Genomic DNA, 26,590 nt, shown 5'->3' on the forward strand with positions numbered 1-26,590 from the left:
TTATATTCTGCAAATCATGCCTTTACACTATAATCTAATTCTGTGTGATTCCAGTGCATTTATTTGCATCTTTTCAGTGGAGTCTGTCTTCATCACAGGCAGTTTTCATCCTGCTGTCTGGCCTTCCCCACACCAGCCTCCTGTGGGTACTATAGGTATTTCACCACAGGCTCGGCCCTGCCTGGGCTCCGAGTCAGAGACAGCCCAGTGTAGCAGTGTATGTGCAGCTCTTTCACTACCTGACGGGCTCAAAAATTACTCTTGCTGCCCGAAGCAGGGCACTAGGTCTGTTTGGCCTGTTTCCCAGGCACTAGGTGCCCACTTAGCTGCAGGTTTCTCTGCCAGCGCAGCTGTGGGTGCCAGTTCTTCCTGCTGACAGCCAGCCCCCCTGAGCTCAGGTACCTGTGTCCATGTCTTGCTTTAACTGTCTGGCATAGGATCTATATGGTGGGCCTGTTCTTTTAACTGCAGCTACACCTCTCCCCACTTTCTCTTCTAGCTACACAGAGGGGCATAATAAGCTGCCAGGCCATCCAGGTCATAAGGAGGCCTCAGCAGAATGGAAAAGAGGCCGATGCGTGTATTTGAGTCCCGTGCTGTGACTCACGGGCTCTGTTGTTTCAGGCAGACTAATTAATCTTACTAAGTCTCAGTCTTTTCTTTTGCAAAATGGAAGTGATAGGACCTAACCTCTAGGGTTGTTGAACAACTTAAACAAGATAAGGCACTGCGCAGTGGTTGACAGTCTGCCTGCCGATGCAAGGGACACAGGTTCGTGACCCGGTCCAGGAAGATCCCACGTGCCGTGGAGCGGCTGGGCCCGTGAGCCATGGCCGCTGAGCTTGCGCGTCCGGAGCCTGTTCTCCGCAACGGGATAGGCCACAACAGTGAGAGGCCCGCGTACAGCAAAAAAAAAAAAAAAAAAATAGATAAGGCACTTAAAGCACCAGCATGGAGACTAGCATAGAGTAAATTCCTGGACAAAGATTGTTGTCATTTTCATAGTGTGTAAATGACCGTAACCACTTATACTGTATCAATTGTCTGCCCCATGAAAATGTGAGGTTGGCCATTTGCAATTGTATGTATGGTGGCAGGATCCACCTGTCATGTCTTTTCTCTGCCCAACTTATTGTATACCTAAATAATATGGTAATCAATTTTCCATAAATTTCTCCAGCTTGAGTTAAAAATCTCAGCTCCCTACATAATGCCTCTTTGTCTCAGGACACCACAGGTACCACAAAGGCAAATCCAATACAGATCCTGCTGTCAACACATACAGTCCAGTTGAAAAAATAAGAAAAAGGCCATATTAGCTTTGTAAGATAGAAGGAGGTCATCATTTTTATGGAACTTTAGAACAAGATGGTATCACGTCTATTAGGGTTGAGAGGAGTCCACAGGAGGGGTCAGGGAGAGCATTTCTGAGGAATTAGGCCGGTGAGGCAGACTTAGTGATATATGGTTAGGGTTTCAGCAGGTGGAAATGCATGTGGAAGGCATTCCGGAAGGTGGGACCAGCTTGAGCAAAGGCACAATGCCCTGATTCAGTGAATGAAGAACCAGGCACCTGCAGAGCATTCAGGGAAAAGAACTGCCAGGTGTATAGCACACATTTTCACGTTCAGCCGTCACGACTACCTAGTAACCCCAGGGAAGCTGCCTCGTGGAGGTGGAGGATGGAGAGGTTAGCGGGGACGGTTTTGTAGCAGACTTCCCGGGGTGGAGTGACGGACACAGAGCCAGCTTCGGGAGTTTAATCTGAGAAGTGGGTGCACGTGGACCAGAGTGGGCAGATGCGGAAGGCAGGGAGCTAGTAGCTGCTGGGCCTCCAGCAAGACATCAGGGAAAGTGATTCCACTTTTCGGAATCAAACTGATGTTAAGTAAAACAAAGTTATAACACCTGGGTTTGCGAATGTGCACCTAGGTTTATGAGTGGGAGTAGAAAATGGTATCCGGAATTCCCTGGCAGCCCAGGGGTTAAGACCCAGCACTTCCACTGCCGTGGGCCCGGGTTCAATCCCTGTATGGTTAGCTAAGATCCCCCAAGCCATGCAGCACGGCGAAAATTTAAAAAAAAAAAAGGAAAACAAAATGTTATCATATTTCTGGAGGGTAGGTTGGCGCTACTTAACAGCTTCCTCTGAAAATGTTCATACCTGTTTCTTATCAGTTGCACACCTAAGAATTTCTCTTAAGGAAATAATGAAGGTTGTTTGCAAAGATTTCGCTTCAACGATATTTAACAGAGTTATTTATAATAGCAAAATATTGGAGACCATCTACCTATCCGGAAATTGGGGGTTTGTTAAATAAATGATCACATATACTGTAATATTATGTAGCCATTAAAATAAATACTTTTACGAAATACTGAATGAAAGCAGATTACAACAGTATGTTCATGTTAATCCCATTCTGTTTAAGTATATGAGCTTGTATCTTCAAGAACACATCAACATACAAGTCTAGAAGGTAAAAACATCAACATCTTAAGAATGGTTTTTAATCAGAGTGCTGGGGTATAGCTAGAATTTACTTTTCAAATTCATTTGCACTGATTATGATCAAGGAAAGAGTTTCAAAGGAGAGAGACTCAGTGAGGGATTGAGTCATGAAACACTGCAGTAGTAGAATCTGCAGGGCTTGGCACCATGCTGGACTCAGGGAAAGCTGGAAGTAAGGTGGACATTGTGAGCCCATGAGCATTTTACCCGACCAGCATTTTACCTGCATTATATTGATTCCTTAATCTTATCCTTAATGCACTTAATTTCTCTCTACTTTGGCTTTAATAACTAGACTGAAACTTGCATGTGTCTTTCCAAGGAGCAATTGTAAGTATTAAGTTGTTTATAAAATGACTTTTGAACTGCTCAGATGAAAGGTCCCATATAAGTAGCAAATGTTGTTTGTGTTGTTGTTGATCTCATTATGTGTATTTTGGCTGCTGGATACTGTCTTTTACGACACTGAGACCTGCATTTTATAATTTTAAGATGTTTCCTTTCAAGATAGGGTATAATTACGATATTGAACATCAGGAAGTGATTGAGTTTCTCTACCAAAGAATAATTCCTCTTAAATAGTAGATCCCTGAGAAAATGAGTACTTGTTTATGTATAACAGTTCTTACTTGACTTGTTGACATCTCTGTAAAATTACCCACATGATTCTCAGGTCAAAATGCCTAGAGAGTAGGAATAAAGCTAATTTAAAAGTGAACTTCTTATGGGCCACTTAGGGTGGGGTCCCCAACCCCCAGGCCGCAGACTGGTACCAGTCGCAGCCTGTTGGGAGCTGGGCCGCACAGCAGGAGGTGAGCAGCGGGCGAGCAAGTGAAGCTTCATCTGCCGCTCCCCATCGCTCCCCATCGCTCCCCATCGCTCCCTCGGACTACCGCCTGAGCCATCCCCACACCTCCAGCCCCGCCTGTCCGTGGAGAAATTGTCTTCCACGAAACCAGTCCCTGGTGCCAAAAAGGGTGTGGACTGCTGACTTAGGAGACTGCTAGCTTTTTTTTTTTAAGTTTTATATATATATATATATTTTAACATCGTTATTAGAGTATAATTGCTTTACAGTGGTGTGTCAGTTTCTGCTTTATAACGAAGTGAATCAGCTATACATATACATATGTCCCCATATCTCTTGTTTTGTTTTTTTTTGTTTGTTTTTTTGCGGTGCGATGGCCTCTTACTGTTGCGCGGAGCACAGGCTCCGGACGCGCAGGCTCAGCGGCCATGGCTCACGGGCCCAGCCGCTCCGTGGCATCTTCCACGAACCCGCGTCCCCTGCATTGGCAGGCGGACTCTCAACCACTGTGCCACCAGGGAAGACCCTGTCCCCATATCTCTTGCATCTCCCTCCCTCCCACCCTCCCTATCCCACCCCTCTAGGTGGTCACAAAGCACCGAGCTGATCTCCCTGTGCTATGCGGCTGCTTCCCACTAGCTATTTTACGTTTGGTCGTGTATATATGTCCATGCCAGAGACTGCTAGCTTTTCACTGCCAGTAGATTGATTCTGTTATTTTTAACTCTTTTTGGGACCAGGGGGTCTCAACCAGGGGACATTTGTCAATATCTGATATTTTTGGTTGCCAAAATGTGGGAGGTGCTTCTGGTATCTAGTGGGTAGAGTCCCTGGCTACTGCTAAACATCCTACAGTAATACACAGGACAGGCCCCTGAGCCCCCAACAATGAATTATCTAGCCCGTAATGTCAACAGTGCCATGGTTGAGAAACTTACAGACTACTCTTTATATAGAACGTTAAAAATTCATCTTCAACAGCCAGGGTTTCTCCTAGCTTTGTTGCATATTGTGAATTCTTAATCCCGATGGATCTCTTTACAGGTTGGCATTGTGGGAAGAACAGGAGCTGGAAAAAGTTCCCTCATCGCTGCCCTTTTTAGACTGTCAGAACCTGAAGGTGAAATTTCCGTCTACGGGATCTTGACAGCCATAATTGGATTTCACCATTTAAAGAAGAAAATGTCAGGTGTACCTCAGGTATGCACATCAGAACATTCTCACATGTTCTTTTTATAAGGCACCTAAGTTTAGCTGCTTTTAAGTTGATTAGTTTTTTCAAATTGCATGAAAGTGTTGATCTGTTTTCCCCCAATAGAGCATATTTTTAGCAGCAGGTGTTTTCAGCAGATACTTTCCTCAGATACCAGGGTTTGTTTGTTCTTTCATTTGTTTCGTGTGCATGTGATTTAATAACTGACCCAGACAAATTTTCTGGACTCACACTTCCTCAGGTGCCACAGTTTTATCCACTGATAACCACAGAATACTGAGAACAAAATGATAAATGATTAGTGTAGCACTGGAGAGGTTCCTATAGAAAAACACGAATTTCAAGTGTCTTAAAGATGGAATTTTGCTGTAGGAAATAAAGGTACCATTTCAAAGGTGATTATCTCCCTGGAAGGCTTTGTGAAACTGTGGAGCTTTGAGGATTACAGGGTGTATTGATGCTCTGGGGAACCTTTTAGAATTCAACCCTTAATAAATGATTAACCAGGCAGGCAGTACAGAATAACGAGGAAGAGCACAGGACACGGAATCCCATCTCTGTGCACCTCAGTCTTCTCCCCCTTACAAGGCAGCTGACAGGACCAACTCTTCGAGCTGCTGTGAGGACTACATAAGTCAGTGCATGTGGAGTGCTTCCCGTAGACCCCATACACAGTTGCTGTGACGGTGGAGCGTTGAATTGACCTTCTCTTCCTGGGCTCTGATTCTGTTCTCTTTTGTTCTGCTTCTTAAAGACGTATGACTTTCAGGTATTGTCTTAGAGATTGGATTATCTGCACAGTAGAAGCTCCTGCCATTCCTTATGGTTCACCCACCCAACATAATTCAGTGAATTTTATTGAGCAATTACTATCCTCCAGGTATATACCCAAGGGCGACATAGGCCCTGTGCCTTCATCTGCCATCCTGCCCTCTGCTTTGACAGCCTTGCTGATTTTGTTTTTTTAATTTTGAGGGTTTTCTTTTAAATTCTCTACGATTATCTGGCCATCAAGGGAAGCTCAGAGAAACACCCTCTTGAGATGAGAAACACAAAGAGGAGTCGACACAAAAAGATCCAGGCAAGTGTTCATCCTGGAATGTGCGTATAATGAGCTCTGTAATGCCTGTTGATTAGGAACCATATACAACATGGCACCCAAAGGAAGGAGGACGTGGACTTGTGTCTTATGACTGAGTACAGCAGTTGCTACCTACCCCTGGCCTCTAAAATACCTGGAATTACTATAAGTATTTTTGAAATCAAGATATTCCTTCCAGACCACAATGAGATGCCACTTCACACCCCTTAAGATGTCTACTATCAAAAAAAAAAAAAAAAAGAAAGAAAATAACAAGTGTTGACTAGGATGTGGAGAAATTACAATCCTCGTGCATTGCTGGTAGGAGTGTAAAATGGTGCAGCCACTGTGGAAAACAAGATGGAGTTTCCTCAAAAAAGTTAAAAATCTAATTACTATATGATCCAGAAATTCTGCATAAGGTTATAAACCCAAAAGAATTGAAACAGGGTCTTGAAGAGCTCTCTGTACGAGCATGTTCATAGCAGCATTATTCTCAATTGCAAAAAGGTGGAGGCACCCAAGGGTGCATCAACAGATGAATGGATAAACAAAATGTGGTACATATGTATACAATGCAGTATTATTCAGCCTTATAAAAGAAGGAAATTCAGACACATGCTACAACACAGATGAACCTTGAGAACATTACGCCAGGTGAAGTAAGCCAGTCGCAAAGGACAAATACGGTATGATGCTACTAATATGAGGTACCTAGAATAGTCAGTTCATGGAGACAAGAAGTAGGATGGTGGCTGCCAGGATGGAGAAGTGGGGAGTTGTTGTTTAATGGGTACCGAGTTTCACTTTTGCAAGATGAAAGGAGCTCTGTGGCTGGATGGTGGTGAGGGCTGTACAACAATGTGAATGTATTTAATGCCACTGAACTGTACACTCAAAAATGGTTAAAGTGGTAAATTTTATGTGTATTTTACCACAATTAAAAAGAAAATTTTTAAGAGATCCCTTTCAGGAAAACTGGGAAGAACTTTTCAGTACATATAATCCCTGTATTTAAAGATTCCCTCTGGCTATTAAGATTCGTGACTTGGTGATTACAGTAGAAAATAAATGAGTTTAGATTCCCAAGTTTTAAGTTTTGATTGTACCCATTTCTGAAATGGCCAAATGAGACTATTTAGCAGAAATAACGGGCATCTCTCTAAAGTCCTTTCATATCCTCGGATGAAAGGATCTGGAAGCGTGCCCTGCATTATCTTTAACGTTTCTTAATAAGAAAAGGCTGTATGTGTGTGTACGTAAAGAACTCTATAAATAAAGAAAGCTTGGATGGTTCTTGGCTCTGCCGAAAATGTTTGGAGGCACATCTGAGCAAAGACTAAATATACCTTGACATCACCAGGGTTTGGTTCTATTCCATCAGTTTCTACCCTACTTTTGAGCATGCTCTGTGTACACACTCCAGAGAGTGTGTTTATAAAACAGCGCTAAGCTTTGTATCCATGTAGATGATGATCACCAACCACTGTAAACACAGAACCTTTATTTTCCACTTTTCATGTGTTTGTCTCCAGGGCGCAGTGTTGGTTGATTAGAGGGAGAGAATCTGTAGACACTGTGCAATGTGTAAAGGTCCCAGGAAATCATTCAGGAGGCAGCCAGGGATAGAATATTTAAGAGCGTAGACTGAGTGTCAGTATGACCCACATCTTTATTCCTGTTCTGCCTCATACGAGTGTGTGACCTTGATGAAGTCACTCGGCTTCCAAGCTTCATAGTCCTCCTCATTCTTAAACCGGGTCTGGGAACTGCTGCCACACAGATGTGCTGTGAAGATGTAAGTGCGTGTGAAAACATTTGTGGCCCATGCCTGGTTCTTGGGAACACTCAGTCGATAGGAACTATCATTGTTCTTAAGGATCAGGGCACTAAACTTTTAGGTATTATTTCTATTTATATAAAAAGAGTAACACATTTTGGACTGACTTTGCTCTTTAATTTCTGTTAATGTGTCCTTGGTGATTTTCTTTATATTTATTGCTTATAATAGAAACCAAATTGTTTCCATCAGGATTGCAGCCTATATGGAAATTCAAATATGGGTAACACTATGAAAAGTTGTATTCTTCAAATAACTCACACATGCTAGAGTCTAAACATAAACCTATGTTTTTTAATATACAAAATTATCATTTCTAAAAAACAAAACCAAATTGTTTATATAAATTCAAAGAGTAAAGCAAAAAAAAAAAAAACCACAGTAGGAGTTTTGGGGAAAAGCATTAACAGAGAAATGTATCTAATATTTTCTACCAAGAACAAGAAGAGAGAATATCACTTTTTTGTGTTCTTTTGATTTCTGGCTCCCCTCCCACCAGGTTCTTTCCTGACTACCACCCTGTACCCACCTGTACTTTCCAGTTCCCCACCAAGACCTCCGGCATTTTTTTCTCATCCCTCCCCACATTCTCGACTATATTCTTCCTCTCCTTGAAGAGAGGGCCTGTGTCTCTCATTTCTGTTGCTCTAGTGCTTGTTGCAGGCCCTGACAAGTTACACAAGTATTAATAATAAGTCCTGACAATTGCAGAATCCTTAACACATTTTAGCCTCTTTTCCTAATTCTCACAAATCTCTCGTCATCCTTATCTGACAGATTTAAAAACCAAGGCATTGTGAGTTTACCCCACTTACCAAGTCAGCAGCAGAGCCAGGATTCAAATTGTGTGTGTGTGTGTTTGGTTTTTTTAGATTGAAGTATAGTTGATTTACAGTGTTGTTTCAATTGTATAGCAAAGTGATTTTATATATATAAAAGTTATATATACGTAAATTTTTCAGATTCTTTTGTAATACAGGTTATTGCATGATATTGAATATAGTTCCATTTGCTACAAAGTAGGACCTTATTTATCTATTTTATATATAGTAGTGTATATTTGTTAATCCCAAATTCCTAATTTATCCCTCCTCGTCAATTTTCCCTTTGGTAACAATTAGTTTGTTTTCTATGTCTGTAAGTCTATTTCTGTTTTGTAATTAAGTTTATTTCTATCATTTTTTTAGATTCCACATATAAGGGATATGTGATATTTGTCTTTCTCTGTCTGACTTACTTCACTTAGTATGACAATCTCTAGCTCCATCTGTGTTGCTGCAAATGGCATTATTTCATTCTTTTTTATGGCTGAGCAATATTCCAGTGTGTGTGTGTGTGTGTGTGTGTGTGTGTGTGTATTATTTCTATGTCTTCGCTATTGTAAGTAGTACTGCTGTGGACACTGGGGTGCATGTATCTTTTTGAATTAGGGTTTTCATCTTTTCCAGATATATCACCAGGAATGGAATTTCTGGATCATATGTTAACTCTTTTTTCAGTTTTTTAGGGAACCTCCATACTGTTTTCCATAATAGCTGCACCAATTTACATTCCCACCAATGGTGTAGGAGGGCCCCCCTTTCTCCACATCATCTCCACCATTTATTTTTTGTAGATTTTTTAATGATGGCCATTTTGACTGGTGTGAGGTGATACCTCATTGTAATTTTGATTTGCATTTCTCTAATAATTAGTGACATTGAGCATCTTTTCATGTGCCTGTTGGCCATCTGTATGTCTTCTTTGGAGAAATGTCTGTTTAGATCTTATGCCTATTCTTTGATTGGGTTGTTTGGTTTTTTGATATTGAGCTCTATAAGTTGTTGTATATACAGAAATCTGTTGCATTTCTATACACCAACAACAAAATATCAGAAAGAGAAATTATGGAAACAATCCCATTTACCACTGCATCAAAAAAAAAAAGAAAACCTAGGAATAAACCTACTTAAGGAGGCAAAAGACCTGTACTCCAAAAACTTTTAAGATTCTGATGAAAAAAATGGAAGACAACACAGATGGAAATGTGTACTGTGTTCTTGGATTGGAAGAATCAATACTGTTAAAATGACCATACTATCAGAGCAATCTACAGATTTAATGCAATCCCTATAAAATTACCAATGACATTTTTCACATAACTAGAACAAAAATTTTTTAAATATGTATGGAAACAGAAAAGACCCTGAATAGTCAAAACAACTTTGAGAAAGAAGTAAGAAGCTGGAGGAATCACACTCCCTGACTTGAGGCTACACTAAAAAGCCACAGTAATGAAAACAGTATGGTACTGGCACAAAAATCAGACCCATAGATCAATGGAACAGAACAGAAAGCCCAGAAATAAAACCACACACTTATGGTCAGTTAATCTAAGACAAAGGAGGCAAGAATATACAATGGAGAAAAGACAGTCTCTTCAGTAAGTGGTACTGGGAAACCTGGACAGCTACACATAAAAGAATGAAATTAGAACATTCTCAACACCATATACAAAAATAAACTCAAAATGAATTAGACTATTAAACACCTAGAGGAAAACACAGGCAGAACACTCTTTGACATAATTTGCAGCAATATTTTCTTGGATCTCTTAGAGTAATGGAAACAACAAAAATAAACAAATGGGACCTAACTAAAGGATTTTGCACAGCAAGGGAGACCATGAACAAAATGAAAAGACAGCCTACGGAATGGGAAAAAATATTTGCAAATGATGCAACCCACAAAGGATTAATTTCCAAAATACACAAACAGGATTCAAATTTAATTTATGGAGATTTCTGACTCCATAACCTGAGAAGCTAACCACTCTGCTAATGACTTCAACGCACTGTTGACCGCTGACACAATAGAACTGCTTCATATCGTGATTTCAAGTGTGTGTGCACGTGCGCGCACAGAGAGGAACAAAAATTTCACAATATTACTCTTGCTCTGTACTCTGATATTTTCTATTATATCAGTTCTAGTTCATATAAAAGACAAAATGATGGTCATGAGGTACAAAATGGACATCATGATCCACTGGATGTGCCTGCAGGTTGACAAACACCACCCCTCACTGTTCCCCTGTTGGGCTGGGCTCCCGGTCATTGTTAGCATCACACCAGGAGCTTCACTGTTGTTCCAGATTCTCATAGCAGCCCCACAGGGTTAGCCCTGTTTTCCAGTTAGGGAACTGAGTCTTGAGGAGATTAGTAACTTACCCTGAGTCAAATAGCAGTAGAATCAGAATTTAAAACTGTCTGACTCCAAATTTATTTCTTTTCAATAAATGTTTGTCGAACTTAATGATGTTCTCATCAGATGTTTTCCCCATTTTTCCTACCACCCCATCCAAAATGATTCTCCAAAGCATAACAAAAGTGAGTAAGTATAGAGCAAAGGGGGAAGACACTACTCCTAATGCTATGTCCCTCATTTGGAGAGTATCAGTTTAGAAATGTGTTATTCACTTATATGTCATGGTCTAATAAGTGTCAGGAGAAGGTACTCAAAATCTTACCCTAAAGAGCCAAGAGCGCTTTCTCTTTACAATGTCTAGCTGGCTGTGGAGGTGGAGAGAGTCTGGTTGTTTGGTTACTTGAAGTTTATTATCTAAGTGCAGAAAACTTACATCCCTCTTCTTCTAAAATGAGTAGGAAGCAGTGTTGCATGTGTCTCAACACCCTGATTTAGGGAACCTACGAAACTGCGAGCAAACTGCAGAGGGGAGCCCAGTGCTGTTTCTTTGAGTCGCCCCGCTTAGGTGGGCCAGGCCTCCATCATCTTCCCTGGCTCCCTGTGATCCTGGGAGTAGCAGCGAGCTTCCAGGATGTTCTCTCTCCCAGGCTTATCGCCGTCACTGCTGACCCCCCCATGAGCATGTCGGAATTGGGGGAGATGTGATAGCAGCAAAGACCTGCATAGGAACCAGAGGCAGGGGAGTGGTGACAATCAGTCTTGGAGTCCTGAGGGGAACTTTCAAAAACAAGTACTGTATTTGTAAGAATGAACTCCGCAAACCGTGTTCAAAATTTCAGGAATAAGCAAAAAATGGAAGCACTTCCTAGGTAATTTCCTTAGACAAAACAGGTATATGAAATGTATGCAGCATTCGTGCTCGCCATCTGAAGTAATGAAGTATGTTCCCCAGAAAGAACACCAAGGTGAGATTATATTCAGGGAGTAGCTTGCTTATCTGAAAGGATCTGGAAAAATGGATTTCAGAACTTCTTTGGATGATCTCTTACACCTAGAGGCCCTTGTCCTCTTGGCACAAAGAAAATGTTTTCAGTTGAAGAGGGCTTCCATGCAAATGCAGTATTTATGATCGCAGCCCAAGGGTTGGCACAGATCAGCAGCCATCATCGTTATCATGATTAAACAGATCGATATTTTGTATTTAATAGGTTTTATTTTAAATCAAAGCAAAAGCTAAGTACTTTTTTAAATAGCCTGCTCTGCTCTTTTGGTATTTACATTCCCTGAGTTTTCTTCAGTGGGTTAAAGAAGGTGAACCACAGCTGTCTCTTTAAGACTTCTCCCTGGTTACCTGGTTTTCTTTCCCTTTTTTTCTTGTTGCGAACAAAACTGAAAGAGAGAAGAGGCAGATGTGCTGTTACTAGTAAAGAAATACAACTGGATTCTAGCCTAATGCAGTCGGCCCTTTGTCTCTGACACTGAAGTCTTCATTAAATCCCTTGGAACTGCTCCCTGGAGCCGCTGGAAGAGAACTTAACGGGACTTAAATTCTCTTTCCTTTGTTGGCAAAGGATCTTCTTTTCTTCTAAGTGTGGATGATGATCAGTTCATTCAGAGGCTACAGGACTTAAAAAAGGAGAGCAAGAGGGAAACCAAGATTTAAAGTGATTTCAGATGATTCCCTTATTCGTGAAACAGGTACACTAGTTGACCCTTCAATAAGGTCCTCCAATTAGAAATGAGAACACACCTCTTAGGAAACAGCAGCAGTAGCTGCTTTTGATGATAGATTTTAATAGAGGGCAGTTTCCCAGTTTGGCACTGAAACAGGGCAAACTGTTGTGTATTATCTGCTTAATTTGTAACCACTTGTACTGCTTTTGCCTTGATCCCAAGTTGTTTTAAGCTTAGAAGGTTAGTGGGTAGGGTTTCTTTTTAAGATAATGAGGGTCTTGTCTTCTTCCAGCAGAGTATGCAAAAGACCCAGTAAGACTACAGTTTTCAGTCTTGCAGTTGTGTTGAGGGATGATTAAATGCTCTAATTTAGAGTGGCCATTTTTGGGTCACACGCCTAATATGAACTTGTGTTATGTTAGTAACAAAGGAAAAAATTACGAATATGGCACAAAGGATTAAATTAGAGAAGTGTAAACTTTCAACCATGATGAAGACAGTTGTGAAGCTAGTGCTCCATTTAAAATATTACATTGAATAAGAGTATTTGTTTTCCTGACTCTGCTGTGCCAGCTAACTCTTAAGTGAGGTTTAATTGTGTACCTTCAGAAAAAAATATACATGGGCCAGTAAATTTAGTGTATATTTACATGAAGTTTGTGTGTCCTACCATAAATCGCTACACTGAAGTGTTCTGCCTGCACTTATTTATAAGATTAATTTATTAACTTCATTGCTTAGAGGTGGGTAATTTAAATAATCATATCTATCAGAAATGATCATTAATTTGCCCTTTTCTGCTCTTGCCAGTATGTGTCTACTGTGAGCACTTTTCTTACCTTTTGAAGATAATATAATGGTCTCTTATTTGGCAGGTGATGAAGGTAGAATGAGTAGAAACCAAAATGAACACGATGCATAAAACACACTGACATATTTAAACGGACATTTTTCAAAAACTGCCTGCTGGCTTTAAAGAAAAGTGTAGCTTCCATCAGTTGATGTTATAATAAATCATTATTTTTTAAAAAATTGAAGTATAGTTGATTTACAAAACTGTGTTAATTTCTGCTGTACAGCAAAGTGATTCAGTCACACACACACACACACATTCTTTTTTATATTCTTTTCCATTATGGTTTATCACAGGATATTGAATATAGTTCCCTGTGCTATACAGCCGCACCTTGTTGTTTATCCATTCTCTATATAATAGTTTGTATCTGCTAACCCCAGGCCATCCATCCCCCATCCCACCTCCCCCTTGGCAACTGCAAGTCTGTTCTCTGTATCTCTGAGTCTGTTTCTGTTTAAGTTCATTTGTGTCATATTTTAGATTCCACATAAAAGTGATATCATGTGGTATTTGTCTTTCTCTTTCTAACTTACTTCACTTAGTATGATAATCTCTAGGTCCATCCATGTTGCTGCAAATGGCATTATTTCATTCTTTTTTATGACTGACTAGTATTCCATTGTATATATGTACCACATCTTGTTTTTTTCAGAAATTTATTTTTAACAGCTTTATTGGAGTATAATTGCTTTACAATGTTGTGTTAGTTTCTTCTGTATAACAAAGTGAATCAGATTTATGTATACATATATCCCCATATCTCCTCCCTCTTGAGTCTCCCTCCCACCCTCCCTATCCCACCCCCTAGGTGGTCACAAAGCACCGAGCTGATCTCTGTGCTATGCAGCTGCTTCCCACTAGCTATCTATTTTACATTTTATGCACCACATCTTTATCCATTCATCTGTCAATGAACATTTAGGTTGTTTGCATGTTTTGGCTATTGTGAATAGTGCTTCTATGAACATAGGGGGTGCGTGTATCTTTTTCAATAATAGTTTTGTCTGGATATATGCCCAGAAGTGGAATTGGAACCTCCATACTGTTTTCCACAGTGGCTGCACCAACTTACCTTCCCACCAACAGTGGAGGAGTGTTCCCTTTTCTCCACACCCTCTTCAGCATTTGTTATTTGTAAGCTTTTCAATGATGGCCATTCTGACTGGTGTGGGGTGGTACCTCTTTGTAGTTTTGCTTTGCATTTCTCTAATAATTAGTGATGTTGAGCATCTTTTCATGTGCCTGTTAGTCATCTGTATGTCCTCTTTGGAAAAATGTCTATTTAGGTCTTCTGCCCAGTTTACAATTGGGTTGTTTGGTTTTTTGTTGTTGAGTAGTATGAGCTGTTTGTATATTTTGAAAATTAAGCCCTTGTCAGTCTCATCATTTGCAAATATTTTCTCCCAGCACATAGGTTGCCTTTTTGTTTTATGGTTTTCTTTGGTGTACAAAAGCTTGTAACTTTGATTAGTCCTATTTGCTTATTTTTGCTCTTATTTTTATTGCCTTGGGAGACTAACCTAAAAAAAACATTGGTATGATTTGTGTCAGAGAATGTTTTGCCTGTCTTCTCTTCTAGGAGCTTTATGGTCTTATGATTAAGTCTTTAAGCCATTTTGTCTTTTATGTCTTATTTTATGTCTTATCTATGTCCTGTCTTTTATGCCTTTTATGTCCTATTTTGTCATTTATGGTCTTATGATTAAGTCTTTAAGCCATTTTGAGTTTACTTTTGTGTATGGTGTGAGGGTGTGTTCTAACTTCAGTGATTTACATGCACTGTCCAACTTTCCCAACACCACTTGCTAAAGAGAGTGTCTTTTCTCCATTGTATAGTTTTGCCTCCTTCATCAAAGATCAGTTGACTGTAGGTGTGCAGGTTTATTTCTGGGCTCTCTATTCTGTTCCGTTTATCCATAGTCTGTTTTTATGCCAATACCATGCCATTTTGATTACCGTAGCTTTGTGGTATTGTCTGAAGTCTGGGAGGGTTATGCCTCCTCCTGCTTTGTTCTTTTTCCTCAGGATTGCTTTGGCAATTCTGGGTCTTCTATGGTTCCATATAAATTTTAGGAGTATTGGTTCTAGTTCTGTTAAAAATGTCCCAGGTAATTTGGTAACAATTGCCTTAAATCTGTGGATTGCTTTGGGTAGTATAGTCATTTTAACAATATTAATTCTTCCAATCTAAGAGCTTGGGATAGCTTTCCATTTCCTTGAATCACCTTCAGTTTCCTTTATTAATGTTTTCTAGTTGTCAGCAAAAAAGTCTTTCACCTCGGGGATTCCCTGGTGGCGCAGTGGTTGAGGGTCCCCTGCCGATGCGGGGGACGCGGGTTCGTGCCCTGGTCTGGGGGGATCCCACATGCTGCGGAGCGGCTGGGCCCGTGAGCCATGGCCGCTGGGTCTGCACGTTCGGAGCCTGTGCTACGCAATGGGAGAGGCCACGGCAGTGAGAGGCCCGCATACCCCACACACACAAAAAAAGTCTTTCACCTCCTTCATCAGGTTTATTCCTAAGTATTTTAATTTTTTATATATGATTTTAAAAGCGATTTTTTTTTTACATTCCCTTTCTGATATTTCACTGTTAGTGTAAAGAAATGCAACCAATTTCTGTATGTTAATCTTGGGTCCTGCTACCTTGCTGAATTCATTTATCAGTTCTAGTAGTTTTTGTGTGGAGTCTTTAGGGTTGTCTATATATAGTATCACGTCTTCTATACATAATGACATCTTTACCACTTCTCTTCCAATTCAGATACCTTTAATTTCCTTTTCCTGTCTGATTCCTGTCTAAAATATCATTATTTTCATTCAATTTTTTATTGAAATTTTACTGATTTTGAAATACATATTTGGCATATCATAACAAAGAGAAATATTCTTATTTACTAAACCGTGTTCTTCCATCAAATACTGCTAAATAAACACGTGAAGTTGCCCAATATGTCCTTTTAGACTGACAGTGTAGACTTAAGTGGGGACCCTTACTGCAGTGGGAAATCCTTAAAACTTATTTTTTTTTCTTTTTATGACAATCAGAAGTGGTTTGATGATAATTAGCAGAACATCCTTAAGGCCTAAAGAGTGTCTGAGGGCTCTGATTAAAGCTCAGAATGAAGCAGCTGCAGGCATTGGTCAGGGTCTCAGAAATGAGGGACTCCTCTTTCTGCAAAGAATGCCACTTTCATCCCCCAGTCGTTGGGGAGCTTCATCCCCTTTGAGGAGTTTCCTAAAGAGAAGGTGAGGGAGGTGACAATAGAGAGAGGCTTTGATTATGAAATAGGTGATTGAACTTTTAAGTGGGTATCCCTGTTCTCTTGAGCGACAAAAACCACCCTTCCCAAACGTGCTGATACTGTGAGCCCATTCGTTGCTCAAGAAGGTTTATCTTTTAAAAACAAAGAGGTTTTTTTTTTTGTGGATTAGCTCAGGCAATGCCTCTATAGAGTGTACATTGAAAACCAGGTGGACACTTCAAACCTTAGACCTCTTGCAGGATGTAAGTTTGCTCTATGAGAGGGGCCTGAAGGAAAAAATGTGATGGGCAGAGAAACGTTCTTGTCGTTATTATAAGCAAAGAGACCCTGTCTCACTTCTCCCAGTTGGGCTCAAAGCTGGTTCATTAACCTGGCCTCTTTCAGGCCCTTTATCTCCTCAAACACCAGTCTTTGAAGAGGCCCTCATTTGGGCCCCAGAGTAGAATCCTGCCCATGGTTTAGAGCATTGGGGGGAAGGTGGAGGAGAGTCAGAGGAGAGGGAGGAATACTGGGGACCAGCCTCCCCTCGACTGGCCACGTCATTTGTGTAAACCTCATGGAAACAGCTAAAGGAAGAGAAGTCGCCTGCATATTAGAATCCTAGAGGTAATAATAATTACAAGGAGTAAAAAATTTTTATAAAAGTCTAAGTAAAATGATGGTTATTCCCCTGACAAGGAATTCTTACCTTTGCTTACATGGTTGCTTAATCTTTGATCCTAAATTTGAGAGTTGTAAGGGAGACCTTAAATTTGGCTCCAGGGATTTTTCAGTTCAATTCAATCATTTTGAAATGTCATACGACCAGTGATTTTCAGAGCTTTGGAGGCATACTGTCCACTTAATCAACTTTGTGCCGATAAAGCTCCCTTTATAATGTCTTTTTAATTTGGGATTTTGCTTAGGGATACATCTTCTTTGGTGGCACACCATGTGTCTTTTGCATCCATTCCTCTCACCAGACTTAAAACGAAGACAATAGGGAAAGTAGGTACAGGAGGCTCTCTGAGTGTCGTTCTTCACGGGCAGAGAAAAGAAATGTCTGCCTTCTTCGTCTTTCTTCTCAGGCTTTTGTGAAGTGAGGAGGAATAGTCCAGCCCCATGACCAGGCAGGATTTGAGGCTGGTGATTCCGAGCAGTTCCTGGGCACTTGTGGAAGACTCAGATCTCCTCTTGTTCCCACATGTGTACATCACATTGTTCTATCCCCGTCACTGAAAGGAGCCAACTGGGCTCTTCTCTGCTGCCCATATTCTTGTGCCCTGGCTTACTAGAGCCTTCCAGAAGAAAATGTAAATGACCTGCATAAGCTTACGTACAAGATTCTCTCTTGAAACCCAGAAAGGCATATATTTCCAGAGTAATTTCCTTGTGGTTCCTCTCAAAGCAGATGCATAAGAAAAGCTTTTTAAATTAAAATAATTTTATTATGGCTCATGTCACAGTGGGTTTCAGGTTATCCTGCCCTTGCAGTTAGTAATGATGTTCTGTGAGGCCTGTAATCTTGATGCACAGGTGAGATAACAGGGGGATCAGCTGATGCAGAATCAGAAGCAGTCTCTTCATGAACAGAGGTGCCACGGGCTCCCATACCTGACATTCTCTTTGCACATATGGAGATGTTCCTTTCACATATATGGAGAGATTCCCCATCCCAGAAGGCTGTTGTACCAATGGAGAAGATATCCTAGTTCCTTCTTCAGTGCCAATGTGCAACAATTGAACAATTTTGCTTTGAGGCACAAACCTCAACTAATCATGCTGTTGGTATTTCCCAGTATCACACCAAGATTGACAATCAGTTTATCTAGCTCTCTTGATGTAAAGTTACTCAAATTAGTATATCCTCATTTTTTTTCTGAGCAGATATTACCAGGAAGGTATTTTTAAAAAAACCAAATCTTCCTTTCTCTTCTTCTTCTTTTTTTTTTTTTTTTTGCAGCATGTGGGCCTCTCGCTGTTGTGGCCTCTCCCGTTGTGGAGCGTAGGCTCAGCGGCCATGGCTCACGGGCCCAGCTGCTCCGCGGCATGTGGGATCTTCCTGGACCGGGGCACGAACCCGTGTCCCCTGCATCGGCAGGTGGACTCTCAACCACTGCGCCACCAGGGAAGCCCCAACTTCTTCTTAAGATGACACATTTCCACACTTTCTTGTTAGTGTTCAATCATCCAGAAGATATTCTGGAGCATACTTTGTACAGTGGAAAATTAATTTGGAGATACTATTTTGTAAAAAAGCATTTGCAACCTTATTAATGATTATAGGGAATTTTGGTGGTTTGTTTTGTATTTTAATTCTGTTCTGTGAGCATTCAAACATGATGAAAAGAGTTTAAGGTAATAACATTCACTATTTTGGGGTATTTAGGAACCGGTTTTATTCACTGGAACAATGAGGAAAAATCTGGATCCCTTTAATGAGCATACGGATGAGGAACTGTGGAATGCCTTAGAAGAGGTAATTTATTGAATGTAATTAACTTGTTAGCATCAGTATGTGTGTGTGTACATTTACAGCAGCACAGGTAATTAAGGGGAGCTTATTGGTTTAACTGACTTTATTTAGCTCCAAGGAGAACACTGATGACATGGGTACATGTGTAAATTAAAACATGTTTAATGGTGATGAAAACCAACAAGATAATGCCTTATGCTTTCATTTTAGCTTTTCCCTAGAACCCAAAGCAACTAGGTACATTATCTTGTCCTTAGTAGAACACTAAACTAGAAGTTATAATTATGAGTTCAAATTCTACTAAGTGACCTAGTGAATTAGTTACCTTAATTACTTTGCAATGTTCATTGTATTCCTCTGATCTTAGGGAATATCAACTAAGTGGAGACAATAGTAGTTTTTCATTATTAACTGAAAGATAAATGAGATCATACCAACAAAATGCCATGAAGTTTCATAAGAGAGTGTCTATAAAGGTAAATTATATAATTGGAATGTGATGATAGTTATTTATTGGCGATCATGTCCTTTTAATGCCGCAGCATGAATGCAGGTAAGAGAACCCTGGAGCTTTTGCTCAGTTTTTATATGGATCGGTTCATTTCTAGAGGATTTTCTGTTATTTGTGTCATGTTTCCCTTTGGCCCACTTCTTTGAATTTCCTCACCCTTGCGTGAAAAGGATTTTGACTTGTTAAATTGCTGTTGGCTTGTATATTTTGATACAAATTATTTTGTGTATTGGTCCTAGTTTTGCAAATTGATTCTACTAATGGCAGAAACTGTATCTAGACTTCTAAACCATAAACAGACTTCTAATTTCTCATAGGACCTAGTTCAGTCTTATTCTTTTAAAAAAGTAAGCACTTAATAAATAGGTACTAAATGTTTGATTGATCTCATTTCAGAGAAGTGTGGCTTATTTCTTTAAAAAAAATTTTTTTTACACATATCCAAATGACTGTTCACACTGTTGTTTTGAATTGGTGTGTTTGTCATTTAGTGTCACCCTTCCAGGGAAGCTCCGAAATCTGTAATATATAGATGAGCTTTGACTGTGGGCAAGCAGATTTGGAGGCCTGACAGTTTCCTGCAGGGAATTCTGGTTTCTGAAGGCATGGCGGCACTGAGTCTTTACAAACTACCCCTCTTTCCAGCAACTGTGGGGATTTTATTTTCCTAAATCAGGCTGATTGCTTCTCCTTCTCCTACTTGAGAAGCAGTGGACCTCTGATTTCATTTAAGCTTACGAGTCTTTCTACAGTGAAATTCTAGAAGAGAAGAGGTGGGGAGAGCAGTTAACCATTAAATATAAAGAAAGAAAAAAAATATAAAGAAAGAAGGATGCTCCACTGCTCTTGAACTCACAAAACAGATTTAATGGCGAAACTGTGACATCTTAAAAAAAAAAAAAACTGGAAGTACTGGTAAATTATTTGTTTCCAAGCTCGAGATCTCTCTTAACGGAGTCTCAGGTAGTAAAATTACTCTAGAATTTTGGACAGAGAGGAAATGTTAATTGGGAGACAAATCCTGTAAAAAACTATCTTAGAACTGGGCCCTAACTTATACTTAATTCATCTGTAGGAGCCAAAATTTAGATAAAATTTAGTAGCCTCTCAATTCTAAACGATGAGGTGGTGGAAGTGGTAGACAACACTGAGATCTACCTTTATTTAAACTACATTTGGAACTTACTGTAAAAAGAAAGAAACATGAGTCTATTTCACAAAGTGAAGTGTGTGGTTTCCATGTATTGCTTCCGGAATTGACCCTATTACTTTACTGATATGTCTTAGAGTGAGAAATCATCCCATCATTTTGTTTAGGAATTGTTTCTTTATGATTTTTTAAAATAAAACCTACCACATCTTTTATTGAAAAACATACAAATATGTCATAAAGAAATAATTCCCAGAGAAACAGAATGATGGGATGATTTCTCACTCTAAGACGTTGCACTAAAGCAATGAGGTCAATTTTTTTTTTTAAATGAGGTCAGTTTTTAAGTGAACTAAAAAACTCCAGTCATTGGTTAATAAATGATGCCAAACTAGACATGTGAACCCAAACTCATAGAGTTGGCCTGCAAGTGAGAGGGCACCACTATGTTTTCCTCTTTAAGAACTTCAATTAAAAGAAAAAGATGCTTAAAAAAATTTTTTTTTAGGTCCTCTTAGTTCTGTCTCCTCCTTCTCCCTTGGTGGAGATGGACGTTCAGAAGGGAGACAGTCCTAATAATGGTGCCTGTCTCATCTTGGTTACTTTTCAAAATATGCTAAAATATGTTTTTCTTATACTGAAGAATAGCCTGCTGGCTGTAAACTGAAGAAAGTTCATCAGAAATTGGTGCCAATTAGGGCACCTAAAAAGCAAGGGCAGCTCTACAAATATAGTGTAAGTAGTGAGTGAAGAAGATGAAGCACTTTATCACTCAAAGGTTAAAAGAGCACAGTAGATAAAACTCTGGAAATGAATCATCGATGTGTTGCTTCTATTAAAAAACAAAAACAAAACAGCTTAGATACTGGGATTTACAATTGAGAGTGCTATGTCATGTCAAAACTGTGAAGAAATCACCGTTATGTTCTATGTTGATACGTTGATCCTCTGTTAGGACACAAGTATGTCTCATCATACTGAAAAGCAAGATACAGAAATCTGCGGCCTGTGCATCGGGAACCACGTGATTCAGTCCTGGCTTTGGCGACAGGTCACATTTCCATTTCTCTGGGCCTTGTATTTAGGTGAGCAGGCTCTCCTTTTACTTCATTTACTGCTGGCTCTGCTCTACTGAAAGCTCTTCCCCATCTGTTGACTGCATTTCACTCTCTCTTTCCAGCCCACACCAGCCTTTCTTTTTGAACAGAACATTCCATAAAATGTGGAAACCATCTGACATCTGTGTTAACTTCCCATGAGGGGCGTTGGCACCTGGTTGGTAGATACAGTACACGCAGATTACTTTGAAAATGTTTATGACGATAGAAATAAGGTGCCCTATAAGTTCAGTTTATTTATATATTTATTTTTTAAATTTTATTTTTGGCTGCATTGGGTCTTCGTTGCTGCGCCCGGGCTTTCTCTAGTTGCGGTGAGCGGGAGCCACTCTTCATCGTGGTGCATGGGTTTCTCATTGCGGTGGCTTCTCTTGTTGTGGAGCATGGGCTCTGGGCGCATGGGCTTCAGTAGTTGTGGCACGTGGGCTCAGTAGTTGTGGCTCACGGGTTCTAGGGCACGGGCTCAGTATTGTGGCGCACGGGCTTAGTTGTTCCACGGCATGTGGGATCTTCCCGGACCAGGGCTTGAACCCGTGTCCCCTGCATTGGCAGGCGGATTCTTAACCACTGCACCACGAGGGAAGCCCCCATAAGTTCAGTTTGTTACCTTTCAGTTTTGCTATAGTTTATTATTTTCCGAAGCTCAAAAAAGATCTGAAGTATTCTATACTGAGTTGTATAGTTTTTAATAGTATTATATGCTCCATTTTCCTTAAATTATAACTTTTTTAAGTTCTTTCCACAGTTTAAAGTATGATGTTATGATATCTTGGAGCCAGTTAATTGTTTAATAATATATTCCTTTTATACTTATATTTAATAAGAAAATAGTGTTATATATAAATTATCTATTTATATGGATTTATTTTCTAATTTATAGGAACAGACATGTCACAAGAAGAGATGAACTTGTGGCTTCATTCATACAGCCAACAAATATCTACTGAGAGCTTTCTAGACAGCCATTGTTTCAGATTCTGGGGTTATCACAGTCATTAAAAGAAACAAAGTCTCTACCCTTTTGGAACTTAAATTCTCCTGGAGAAGATGGAAAACAAGCCAATGCATATGTAACAAAGTCTCAGTGCTGATACTTGCAAAGGAGAAAAATAAAGAATAGGAAGAGGGGCTAGCTGACAGCATTATTAATAATGGGCAGTATCTGTTGATCTCTTTGTATCAATCACTGTTGTAAATTCTACACATAATGACTCATTTTATACTCTGACAATGTTAGGAGGTAAACACCTTTATTATACTATAGTCTATTTAGAGTTTAGGAAGCTAAGATAAACTTCAGGAAGTTGCCCAATTGGCAGAGCCAGGTAGGACTTATGCCCAGGCTGTCTGGCTGCAAGGCTCCAATTTTTTTGTTTTAAAATTTTCAGATCACAAGAACGTGGAAGGAGTAGTATGATGAACACATATGCACCTTCACCTTGATTCACCAGCTGTTAATATTTTTCCACATTTGCTTCCTCTGTTCCATATATTTTGCTGAACTGCTTGTAAGTTGTAGAAATGTTTATTAAAAGTTGCAGTTCACCTTTAAATACATAAATATACACCTTGCAAGAACAAGGACATTCTCTCACATAACACAGTTTTCTAAATCAAGAAATTTAATAGTAATATCACACTATTATCTGTTTTCAGATTCTCCAGTTGTAACTCCTAGTTATTACTGTCTACTGCCTCTATTGTGTTTTTTTCCATTCTAATACTAAATTATACTGGGTTGGCCAAAAAGTTAGTCCAGTTTTAAGTAAAAATAAAAGACATTTTTCATGTTCACCAAGACCTTTATTGAATGATGTATTCGTTAACGGAATGAACTTTTTGGCCAATCCAATAACTTAAATATATGATTATACTATAGAAAGCCTTCATATTCTTATTATTCTCATAACCATCCCTGATTCATAAATGAAGACAGAATCTCAGAAAACAGTATTTTCTGAAAAACACTGCTTCTCACAACCCTTATTCCTCATGAGGCAAATATGGACAACTGGAAGGAAAGTAAAAAACCAGATTAGTGATGAGATGCCATCCCAGTAAGGGGCAAGTGTAAAATTATTTCTTCAAAGTCAGGATGTCAGTTTTAAGAAACACCAACCCACTTGCACCACAATACAAATCTTACTCTTTAGATTTTTGTACTTTTCATGCAGTCAGTAAATACGAATACCATATTTAATCCTAACTCTGAATTCCCCTTTCTTGGGATTGGACTTCATCAGGAGCACAGTTTGGGATCACATTCATAGAAGTGCTCTAGCATTTAGGATACCACGAAAATATTGCCCACTCACTCTTGGTGTTTTGTTATTTGACACTATAATTGTGTCCCTGCTCATTGGCCATCACTCATCAATCTGTTGGTGTCTTAATTTGAAATGTATTTACTCTTTGTTCTTTAACTTCAAATATAGCCTGAGTTTGGTTCTTGTTCTGTAGTACTTCTCCAAAATAAATATTCGTTGAATTGATCCCTACCACCCAATGTACTTTCAGATTAACTTCGGAAGTTAAAAGTTTGGTTTTCTTTTTTATCTTATGATTACAGTTTTATGAAGATACATTAATATAAACACCACCTATACCCATAGTCTGGGGAAAATAAGATGTTATGTTGTATCCTGTTTTTCATGGATTTTCATTCAAAATGAAAAATGTCAAAAATGACATTTTTGACATTGAAGAAAATGCACTTAACTGGTCCAGTATTTATGAGATTAAACTTGGGAAAGAACCATTACCAGAATAGGCTCCAGGATTACTAATGTATGAGGTGCAGTTTGCCATTGTTTGAATTCGTATTTTTTTAAACTTTTAGACCTTCCAAAATTGTAAAGTGCTGATAAGATTATATCTAAAAGAACCATACTTCCTGTTATATATATATATATATATATATATATATATATATATGTATGTATTTTTTAAAGTTTCCCTTTAATGTACCAACCCATATGCAAAATGTACTTTGGTAAACTTGACTCAACCATAAAATCCTTTTAACTTTTCCATTTAAACCACACTGGGAGAAATAGCTTCATTTTTTGAGAAACTTCCTTAACTAATCCTTAGGTGGGGTTTCTGGTAGGTGTCATGTGGCAGGGAAGGGGGACACTGATATTTTCCTGTCCTGACTTGACTCTACATCTTTCTCAGTGAATGTTAATTGGAAATAGCTCTCCCCATCACGTGGCTGTACATGTAAGATACATAAGAAGTCACGAGGACTTCAAAGCTCTAATGTCTAAGAGGACTGTCTGCTTCAGTAGCAGTTTGTTCAGGAAAAATGTTCTTTCTGTATCCACAGGTATAATTTAAAGAAGCCATCAAAAGTGTTCCTGGCAAAATGGATACTGAATTAGCAGAATCAGGATCGAACTTCAGTGCTGGACAGAGACAACTGGTGTGTCTTGCTAGGACTATTCTCAGGAAAAGTCAGATATTGATTATTGACAAAGCCACATCAAATGTGGACCCAAGGTATGGAGCTGAGGTCCATGAAACCTGGTATCCAAAATTTAAGTGTTGTAAATGGAAAACATTTAGTGATGCCGAGAAATGTTTCTAAGTGTTCTCTTTGCCCGAAAGATATCTCTTGTTAACATTAATTCCAGAAAACAAAAGAAAAAACTAAAGCATGTTATATGGTGTTAATTGTTGTTACTAGGCATCCTATGAGAGCTAGATTCCTAAATCCAGCTCCTGATAGTTTCAAGCAATTTTGAGGGAAGACTATTTTCCATTGTTTTATGAAAAATAGTAAATTTCTAAGACTTTTTATACTTAGTTTTTTTAGGAACAAGATTATGTCTTGAAATATTGATTTTAAAAACATTATAAAATATCATGGTATTTTAAAGTCTTAAGTCCACTTTTCCTGTCTATACTGAACTAAATCAACTTTTCTGATTCCAGAACTGATGAGTTAATACAAAAATAGTCCATGAGAAATTTGTTCAGTGCACTGTGCTAACCACCACAAACAGATTGACCACCATTATTGACAGCGACAGGATAATGGTAAGACCTTCACCTGTGGAATTTCACTTGTTTCCATTTATGTTCAATTTTTCAACACATCCTTCCTTGTAAAACTTGATACGAAGGAACCTCCAATAATTTAATTTTCTCTTAGTTTCTCCTCTCATTCCTGACAATAACTCAAGTACTTAAGTATACTTTCACAATGTGCTATTAAATAATATATCCAGTAATTTCATATTTTCATGTTAACACATTACTGACTGGGGGATTTTTGCAGAAATTAACACCCGTGGCTGGCGATTTGTTATGTAAGTGAATATTGAAATGTCTCTGGTCAATAATGTTCAGATAATAAAAGACATACATCTCTGGTCCATAATGAGTTAAAAGTTTATTAAATTGTCATTTTTTTAAGATGGCCAACCATGAAAATATTCCAAACCCAACTTATGGCTTCATATTTCAGAGAGGTAGAAGATGGTCATCTTGGCTGTGTCACAATTGTTTCAGCATTTTTGGATTCCCTTAATCAAAAAATTAGCCTTTCATTTAGACTGCCATGAGGTTGTTGGCTAAGGTTGCAGAATTTCTCAGCTGTTGCTGTCAGAGGGGAGTCCATGAGAAGAAAGGGCCTAGTGAGAAAAACAAAGTATTTCAACAGAAAGGATTTAATATAGGAAATTTGTTACACAGGAATTGGAGGGCTAGAAAAATGAAACACTGGGGTAATAATTTTAGGAAGCAGCTACTGTGTCCTAGGACAGATCTCCAGAACTAAGAACTCAGAAAAGAAGCTCTAAAGAGTCAGTGCTCAGACTTCCAAGGAGAGGTCACTGCCTAGTTGCTGGCCATATTTGTGAGGGAGCACAATAAGGCTAGTTCTCCATGTGCTAATAGAAGCTGGGAGCTGGAGTCAGG

The 26,590-nt window shown here is 39.2% G+C and overlaps 1 protein-coding gene across 1 annotated transcript in view; it reads left to right on the forward strand.

Annotated features, from left to right (window-relative positions):
* LOC309974609 (ATP-binding cassette sub-family C member 4-like) overlaps nucleotides 1–26,590 on the forward strand; it is a gene marked incomplete at its 5' end in the record, with an annotated part of 124,403 nt that overhangs the window by 70,213 nt on the left and 27,600 nt on the right. Inside the window, 6 exon segments of the mRNA XM_082859267.1 lie at nucleotides 4,365–4,520; nucleotides 18,802–18,891; nucleotides 24,996–24,998; nucleotides 25,002–25,168; nucleotides 25,604–25,623; nucleotides 25,626–25,708. Of these exon segments, the coding sequence (XP_082715393.1) occupies nucleotides 4,365–4,520; nucleotides 18,802–18,891; nucleotides 24,996–24,998; nucleotides 25,002–25,168; nucleotides 25,604–25,623; nucleotides 25,626–25,708 (519 nt within the window).

Source organism: Leucopleurus acutus (genome assembly GCF_964270905.1).
Source record: "Leucopleurus acutus genome assembly, chromosome: 18".
Lineage (NCBI taxonomy): Eukaryota > Metazoa > Chordata > Mammalia > Artiodactyla > Delphinidae > Leucopleurus > Leucopleurus acutus.